General features: G+C 43.1%; 1 protein-coding gene across 1 annotated transcript; it reads right to left on the bottom strand.

Moving 5' to 3' along the window:
* Positions 1 to 8256: 8256 nt before the first annotated feature.
* On the bottom strand, positions 8257 to 9340 carry LOC123508166 (protein ZBED8-like). Its single transcript, XM_045261701.1, has 2 exons — positions 8903 to 9340; positions 8257 to 8337 (listed from the first exon to the last, which is right to left on the bottom strand). The coding sequence occupies exons 1-2, from the start codon at positions 9338 to 9340 to the stop codon at positions 8257 to 8259; spliced, it is 519 nt and encodes a 172-aa protein (XP_045117636.1).
* Positions 9341 to 9935: the final 595 nt, after the last annotated feature.

Here is a 9935-nt window from a genome sequence, read left to right as displayed (position 1 = left end):
ATATTTCTATATAAATCTTACTATATATTATAGACTGATATCTCTGTTATAATACTAGGTATAAATCTTTCTGTTTGATTTTATTGGAGCCATGCACACCACGTGAGTACCCAAAAGTACAGATCTTCATTAAATTTTCAGTAGTAATATACTATCACTCTTTAACTGTTGTAACGGTACTCCTAAGACTGCTGTTGCCACTACTACTGCCGCTAAACATTGTAGGGAATATTGAGTAAAGTGCCTGTAATACATATCTAAGTCCCATATTTACCATAAATGTTTCTCTCTCTCTCTCTCTCTCTCTCTCTCTCTCTCTCTCTCTCTCTCTCTCTCTCTCTCTCTCTCTCTCTCTCTCTCTCTCTCTCTCTCTCTCTCTCTCTCTCTCTCTCTCTCTCTCTATCACTCCTCTCCCTCTTCCTCCTCCCTCTACCCTCCCCTCCTCCTCTCCTTCCCTCCTTCCTCTCTCTCTCTCTCTCTCTCTCTCTCTCTCTGTTGTCGCCTCCCCTCCCATACTCCTCCTCCCTCCTACCTCTCCCTCTACCATCCCTCCTCCTTCCTTCCCTTCTCTCTCCCTATCTCTCTCCCTCCTCCCTCATCTCTCTCTCTCTCTCTCTCTCTCTCTCTCTCTCTCTCTCTCTCTCTCTCTCTCTCTCTCTCTCTCTCTCTCTCTCTTTGTCACTTTCCCTTCCCTATTTCCTCCCTCCTTCCCCCTCTCCCCTCCTTCCTTCTTCCTCCTCCCTCCTACCTCTTCCCCTACCCTCCCTCCTTCCCTTCTCTCTCTCTCTCTCTCTCTCTCTCTCTCTCTCTCTCTCTCTCTCTCTCTCTCTGTTGTCACTTTCCTTCCCTATTCCCTTCCTCCTACCCCTCCTCTTACCCTCCCTCTCCCCTGCTTCCTTCTCTCTCACTCTTCCCTCCTACCTCTTCCCTCCCTCCCTCCTTCACTTCTCTCTCTCTCTCTCTCTCTTTCTAATAATGTCATGTTATTAATACAATGTCTAACCCACCTGCACAAAGAAGATGTTGTCAGTGTACAAAAGAGGAACACAGATGTGTTAATTGTCAATGTGTGAGACAAAACAAAAGTGTATAAATTGTAGAAAGGGAGATGGATGCCAAAACCCCCTGGGACGTGACCACCAGGGCAGGGAGAGGGAGGAGGAGCCGGGGGACAGCCAGGAATCCCAGCAGGATGAGGAACAGGAGCGAACGATGGAGACAGAGATGGGAGGGGAGGCTGCCCTGCCATCAACACCGTCACAACACACCCCATCGCTACCGCAACACAACGTGTACGCCGCGAGACATACAAACGGGAGGAGAAACTTAGTCTGGAAAGGACTAACAGAAGAAGAAACAACCATGTGGGTGAACAACACTTACATAGAATTAGCTGGGTGGTCTACATGTCATCTGTTCGATCCACCAAAGTGTGCAGCCACCAACAAAATTGTACAAGAGATGGTCATCCTCCTCAACAATTACTTACAAGAGTCACCCCTCGCACCGTATGCGATGAAATTATTCTTCACACTGCCAAAACTCTTCTTTCAAAAGACACATAGGAATGCGAAGGTGGCGGAAAACGTGAAAGCCGTCGCAAGAAGAGTGGGTCTATGGCAGAACAACCAACTGGATGAGCTCCTGGAGGAAGCCCGAGCCATCCAGAAGAGGCTGCCAAGACCATCAGGAAACCAACAAAGGCAGGAAGACAAAGCCCGTAATTTCGCTGGCAATATGCGGCAAGGACAGGTGTCCAAGGCTCTGCGGGCACTTAATGAACAGCAGTCAGGTGGTGTGTTGCCCCTCACCAGGGAAACCATCCACCTGCTGAAGGAAAACATCCTCCCCAGTGACGAAGAGGGCCTCAGGATGCAGGGGCCTTTCCGCAAGCCCAATGATGTCATCTACGAGGTGATAACTGGAGAGATGATCTGGAAGAAGTCTCTCCAGACACACGGCAGTGCTGGTCCCTCAGGACTAGACGCTAGAGGGTGGCGTCGCCTGTTGAGCGGCGCACTCTGTGGCAGTGCCGCTAACGACCTATGCGGCGCCCTGGCAGCACTGGCGAGGAAGCTTGCCACCACAAATTGTCACCACGTCGAGGCTCTCACCGCATGCCGATTAATCCCGCTGGACAAAAAGCCGGGATGCAGACCAATTGGCATCGGCGAGGTGATAAGACGCATCGTGGGTAAATGCGTCATGACGGTGGTCAAGGACGACGTGAGGAGGGCAGCGGGGAACCTGCAAGTGTGTGCAGGACAGCAGGCAGGAGGAAGCCGCCATCCACGCTATGAGGGAAATATTCAGTGAAGACAATTGTGAAGCGGTGTTATTAGTGGACGCCAAAAACGCTTTCAACACTATTAACAGAAAAACAATGCTTCATAACATTCGAGTAAAATGTCCCTCTCTGGCACACTATGTAGAAAACACATATAGTGACCCCTCGGATTTGTACATATGTAGTAATAGTGGTAATAGTGTTAAGGTGTTAAAGTCCATGGAAGGGACAACACAAGGTGACCCAGTGGCCATGGCGATGTACGCCCTCGGACTTTCAGTGCTGCAACAAGTTATCTCATATGAGAAAACGAGTGTGAAGCAAGTGGCGTACGCGGATGACCTGTCAGGGGCCGGCAAAATAACAGACTTGAAAAATGGTGGGGCTTAGTGAACGATAATGGTCCCATCATAGGGTACACACCCAGTGCCGCTAAGTCCGTCCTTATTGTAAAGCCTGAACACTATGACAGTGCAGTGGATAGCTTCAGTGGCAGTGGAGTTATAATAACAAAGGATGGACAGCGGCATTTGGGTGCTGTCATCGGAACAGAGGAGTTCAAGAAGGAATACATAGGAGAGAAGGTGAAGGAGTGGATACATGAGGTGGAGGTCCTGTCTGACATGGCCAGGACTGAGCCTCATGCAGCCTACTCCGCCTACACCCACGGCTTGCAGCATCGATGGAGATTCGCCATGCGCACCATCCCAGGCATCAGCCCTCTCCTTGCACCACTGGAGGTCTCGATAAGGAACACCTTCATCCCAGCGTTACTGAGATCCCACACCATCGGAGATGGGGAGAGGGCGCTGCTCGAACTTCCACCAAGACTGGGCGGGATGGGAATCACCTCCCCTAAGAAGTTAGCGACTGTGGAGAACCTCAACTCCCTCAAGCTCACCAGGTCCCTCACAGAGATCATTGCTCAGGACGCACATGGTGAAATAGCCCAAAGTGCAGTCACTGAGCAAAGACGAATTATATCTAGAGACAGGCAACAACATCAACGAAACTGTCTCGAAGACCTGATAAACATCCTGCCTGCAACCACAGTGAGAAAAATCCACACTGCACAGGAAACAGGAGCCTCTAACTGGCTAACGTCACTGCCCATTGGAGCGAAGGGCTTCAGCCTCAACAAACAAGAATTTGTCGACGCCATTGCTCTGAGGTACGGCTGGCCGGTGGAAGGACTCCCCAGTACCTGTGTGTGTAGTTCCCCAATGACGTCAACCACACCATGACGTGCAAAAGGGGATTCGTATGTATCAGGCACGATGAGGTGAGAGATCTGACCGCCAGCATGCTCAGGAGGTGTGCCACGATGTCTCCACTGAACCGACCCTCCTACCGCTAGACGGCGAGCACCTGCGCTACAGAACAGCCAACACCACCAACGAGGCTCGAGTCGACGTCAGCGCACGAGGGTTCTGGACAAGGGACAGAAAGCATTCATGGACATACGGATCTTTGACCCGATGGCCGCCTGTCACCACGAACTCTCCTGGAGGCCGCCCACCGCAAGAATGAGCAGGAGAAGATCCGAGCGTATGGGGAGAGAATCCAACACGTTGACCAGGGCAGCTTCACACCTCTGGTCTTCACCACATCTGGCGGGATGGGCTCCAAGGCTCAGTGCTTCTACTCAAGACTAGCCGACCTAATGGCAGAAAAGAAGCACCAGCCAAGGAGCCATGTCGTCGCATGGATGAGGTGCCGTCTTTCATTCTCCTCCTCAGATCAGCCCTCCTGTGTCTCAGGGGGACAAGGCATTCCACTCCCATACCTGCAGATTTAAGTGGCCTTGACTGCGAGGCTACAGTGGTGGAGAGTGGCATAAGAGTAGATAGAGTAGAGGTAGAGTGAATTTATAGCTAACAACTAATGTTTATATTATAGAGTATTAGATATGGTTGGATGCCACAGTCATTAGCGAGAGTTGGGGCTAATGACCTCCAAGTAGTGGAGCCCTAATTGACGCATCAATAAACATGGGGTGGAGGTATTCTGTAGTAGTAGTAGTAGTAGTAGTAGTAGTAGTAGTAGTAGTAGTAGTAGTAGTAGTAGTAGTAGTAGTAGTAGTAGTAGTAGTAGTAGTAGTAGTAGTAGTAGTAGATCTTCTGACCTCCATGTATCCTTAGTAATGCCAATAAAATGGTCTAATCGTACACCAAACTCAAGGTAGAACTGTGTCACAGTATTGAAGGGGTCAACTAGTTTATAGGTGATGATTTCAAATATGGTATCCAATTTTTTCAAACACATCAGATTTTTATTCTATAGCATATCCACATTTTGTGATATAATGTATAAATGATACATAATATTTATTTGGCCCGCATAATTTACTAAGTCCTTAACCTTAAAACCATAAGATTTAATATCAATAAGATCTGAAATGATAAGTGAAACGTAAGATAACATCTACTACCGAATCCATCCACTTAATTCTCAAGCATAACGGGTAAAACAAGCATAATTGTACATTTATGGAACAAATTTCCGCTTAAGAGAGCGTCTGGAGTGTTCAATGTCTACACAGTCTCTTTGAATTCTCCAACAGTTGTCGGCCATCATATGAGTGTTCTATGGGTCTTGATATCTCTCCTCCATAACCTTGATATCTTGATGAAATCACTCGCCATGTTCATCGCTCACGTCCCCAAGATTAGCGGGAAATTCATTGAGATGGCTCTTGAGGAAATTAACCATTATGCTCATGTTGCAAGCAATGACTCGACCAAATTCTTGTAGTTTGCAGCCTTTGTGTTCCCAAGAAATCCTTTCACTACAACTACTAATGCATTCCATGCTCTTTTTTTCTACGATATTCATTGAGGTTGAGAAGTTTTGATATTTCACTATTTTTTTTATATGTGTCCCATCAAAAACACCTGCCCTTTTTTTTATCATAACTTATACGTTATGATAAAAAAAAAAGCCTATAGGCCAGGAAATGTTGTACATATCAATTGAAAACAGTCACCTTCCACATTAGGAGCTTTGACAAATTACTTCATAAGCCCTAGCTTAATATGAGGGGTGGGAAGATGATTTTCTCTCGCTCAAGAAGTGGTTGGTGTATGATATGTATTCCTCTCTCCAACAGTCAAACATTTTCTTACTTGCCAGAGTTTCTGTTTCCAATGTTTGTCTTTCATTCGGCTATCCCATAAGGTTACGAAACATGGATACTTTGTATACTTTCCTTGTTACCCAAATAAAAAGTTGACCATTTTCAGATCCATTTGTGATCATCATACCTGAGTAAATGTAATACATCTTTTATGTGTTCATGTTTCTCTTTTAAGTAAAGCGAGTGACCAATAGGAATGGCTCGAAATAAATTTCCATTATAGAATAATACACACTTTAGACTTCTGCGAGCTATCTATAGTCTCCATCCATTAGGATCATACCGATGAATATATAAGCAGATGTCTAAATATGTGATAAAATAATGTATCAATATAATTGATTATGTGGTTACAGGTGGGGCCAATATGGACCAGCCCATAGAAATCTAAATTGACGTGATAGAAGAAAACCGCTGCCATTTTTAAACTCAGTAACCCCAAATTATCCAAGGACAAGTCTTAAACTTGAGTCAGCACAAAAAAAAGTAGAAAATTGTTGGCTTGTGTTGTTATTATTATTTTTATTATTATTGTTATTATTATTATTATTATTATTATTATTATTATTATTATTACTATTATTATTAATACTATTATTATTACTATTATTATTATTATTATTATTATTATTATTATTATTATTATTATTACTATTATTATTATTATTAGCATTATTATTGTTATTATGATTATTATTACTATTATTATTATTATCATCATTATTGTTATTATTATTATTATTATTATCATTATTATTATTATTTTGTTGTTGTTGTTGTTGTTGTTGTTGTTGTTGTGCCGGAAGTGCCTGGAAAACTCGCGGGAAAACTTGACGGGAGTTGCGTTACCCCAGGGTAGAAGGGGCGGGCGAGGTGTATCCCATCTTGCTCCCCGCCGCAGGTTGGCGGAGCCTTGTTTAAGTCCTGTTTTGCTTGGTTTAATTTTGTATTGTGTATTGTAGTTCTGTGGCTCTTATGTGATGTAACCAAGATGATTGAGGTTATTTTATGTAGTAGAAATCTCTAAATGAATAGACATTGTATATAAGCAGGTAGGTAATGAGTCAACACGACTCAGTATTAAGTAGTACTCACTGTTAAGTTGGAAGAAGAGAAGAAGTAAGCTGATGAACAGTGAGTTAGAAGACAAGTTTGTAAGAAGTAAGTCAGTAAGATCAGTGATTTAGTGAGAAGAATGATAAGAGCAGAGACAGTGATTGACTCGCTACTGTTGTATTCACTTACACAAGGAATTAAACTTCACAAACTCTGTCCTGCGCATTTCTCTCCACAGATTGTTACTAATCTCTCAGTGACGACATTGCAGTAAACGAACACTGTTTGTGATGAAGTCACATACACACATAAATGCTTAACGTAACACTGGTGTCAGGAGTCGGCATTTTCTTCAATATGGAAACTCGCGGTCAGATAACCAAGAAGAAAGACATGTTGGCAGAACTTTTGGAAGAGTCGAGAATGCAATTCCAGAAACAATTCTAGAAAAAAAGAGAGAACACAACAAGAACAATTCCAAAAACAAGAGAGAACATAACAAGAACTATAGGTACAATTAAAGAAACAAATAGAAAGACGAGAGAACTGAAGAACTGAAGGATCAGATACAGACAGCAAAGCAAGAAATAAAAGAACAACAAAGAGAACAGTAGGAAGTATTATGAGCGAGGCTACAGAAATAGTTTCAAGGTATACGAGAGTAAAAACATGTCACTGCACCAGATACTAATGGAAGTGGCTACAAAGGAACTTCTTGTGCAATTTAACCAGCCAAAACAAAACACTACCTCAGACCACAATAGCGCCTTCCATCGCACACATGGTGGTCGACACTAGTCAACAATAGAGTGTGGTTCCAACACAAGCATCAGGTCACGCTACACCCAGGAAGTACGACACCAACGATCTGACTGTTCACCTCACCAACAACAACACACACCTGCCACCACTAACACCCAACCAACAGCACTTGGTACCCAACTCACCACCACATCAGTCCTCACTGTCAACCAACCCACCGCATCAACCTCCACTGACAACCAACCCAGCGCCGACGCTCTCTCATACTTGACAGTCAACCCACCGCAGCCGTCCACCAAATCACAGAACGGAAACAACACAACCCACAGAGATCAACGCTCTCATCCGCACCAACAGAAAGAAGCAAAATTATAAGAATATTATAATGGAACATCTATGGGGTGACCAGCAAGGCAACAAGTCTCCTGCAGTATATATACACACACATGACACATCAATAATCATCGTCCTACAAGAGACACTAGCGAGCGACGCTCACCCAAATTTTGTGATGCGACTTAATGAACGCTCATGCATCTGTATGTATACAAAGGAAATCACGATATCAACAAATGCAAATTATAAGTTTTTATTGCATTCATACAGTGTAAAAAAATAAGAGACTGGCCTGGGGCAACAAAGTCTCTTTTACATATATGTACATTACTTCTTGCAAATAAAAGTTAAGAATCGGAATCAGAATCTCTCTCTCTCTCTCTCTCTCTCTCTCTCTCTCTCTCTCTCTCTCTCTCTCTCTCTCATTAATATATAGTACACCTTTTTCGAAATTAGGGCTTTTAACAGGTGAAAGAATGTATTTTGGGTACCTCCTATCTTAAAATTCACTCAATTGTCTGATTTATACAATCATTAATTAAAATTACACCTTAATATATTACATATATTGTCACTTATACATCATATATAATAACACCTAATATCATTTCACTTTTGAGGTCGAATCTGTATTATGTCACGCATTTCACTAAACCACTAGTTCACTAACACTGAATTTCTAGCCTATGCGCACTGTAACGCCAAGATCATCTGGGCACTTGAACAGGACCAGAAATCTATTCCACCACAGCACAAATCTCTGCAAAAATTGTTTTTGGTGATGGTTGGAGTTAGTTCTAAAGGTGGGGTGGAAGCGGCTCTGTTGAACACCTCAGCGTGGCGTGAGACAAACGGAATTCCTACAGGGGAGGTAACCATTGCTCCTGTTCCTTGTAGAGCAGCGGTTCCCAACCTTATTTGTCCCGTTCCCCCTTTTCCAGTCATTGTTTCACCTGTGGACCCCCTACAACGAAATAGGTTAAGCCAAGAAAATTAATAAAAGATTTTTCTGCAAGAAATGAATATATTAATGTAAAATGCCTTCCATTGTTATGCTGATTAAGATGTAGGCTTATTTATATGAAATCAGAAAACATTCCGTTCAGCACTTTTTGATTTAAGTAAAACACATAGGAAAAATGTTATGTTAATGTTGTTATAGTTGTAGGTATTGTGTGCAAAAACTATCTTTATAATATTTGCCCTTTTTTGAGCTTGCAAGCACATGTATGAATAAAAAGAATCACAAAAACTGTATGAATACAACAAAAATCACAAAACAGCAGTGAATGAAACTTTTCATTGGTTGCGAAAAAGTATGTCACTTTATATTTCTCAATGGGACTTTTGTGGTTGTTTTGAGCAACCAGCTCATGAATCCTTGGCTCAGTGGCAGCCAGTGCACACCTCAAGTCATCTTCCACAGACAGCTTGTTCCTTGATTTTGTTTTTATTGCAAGTAATGAAGAAAACCCACTTTCGCACAGGTAGGTTGAAGCAAAAGGCAAAAGAACTCGAACTGCCAGATCACTTATTTTTGGATATGATTCCATCATTGAACACCAGAAGCTAGACAAGGAGTTTGACTGGAACACATTCTTGGCTGTTGAATCATGGAGAAGCTCAATGAACTCTTCTTGTGCGTCTTCTAACACATCATCAACCTGACATAAGAAAGGATTTTTTGCTAATCCTGCATGCTGAGGGCTCAAGTCAGGAAAGTAACGGCGAAATTCATCATCTAGCTGAGACAAGTGGTCCATGATTTCCTTGGACAAGGTACTTGAAAGCTGACCATCAGCAAGAACTTCATTCAATGATGGAAACATCATAAATTTTCCTACACTCACTCTCTTCTTATACAGCTCCAATTTGGCCAAAATGCATGTATTGAGTCACAGTGGCTGAGCAAGTTTGAATCCTTTCCTTGAGTCTCAAGTTCAGCTGGTTGAAGATTTCAAATATGTCCACAAGATAAGCAAGGCGGAGCTCAAAGTGTTCTGATTTCAATATCTCCAACAGGTCACATTTTTTCTGTACATCAAGAAACATTTCAACTTCCTGGCGAAGAGAGAAGAAGCGGGACAAAAATCTCCCTGCAGACAACCACCTGACGGATGTATAAAAGAGCAAGGAACTATGCTCGGATTCCATGTCATGACACAGTTGCTGGAACAGTCTCGTGTTGAGGGCAGAGTTTTTCACATAGTTCACGACCTTGACAATACCAGTGAAAATTGTGAGAAGCCCAGAAGGAAGCGATTTAGAAGCCAGAGCCTCCCGATGAATGAAGCAGTGCACACCAACTGCATTTGGTGCTTTGGATTTTACTTTTGCTTGAAACCCGACCTCGACCCA

The sequence above is a fragment of the Portunus trituberculatus genome, chromosome 24 (assembly GCF_017591435.1).
Source record: "Portunus trituberculatus isolate SZX2019 chromosome 24, ASM1759143v1, whole genome shotgun sequence".
Taxonomy (NCBI): Eukaryota; Metazoa; Arthropoda; class Malacostraca; order Decapoda; family Portunidae; genus Portunus; species Portunus trituberculatus.
The sequence above is the reverse complement of the archived record's forward strand: the minus strand, read 5'-3'. Positions and strand labels throughout refer to the sequence as shown.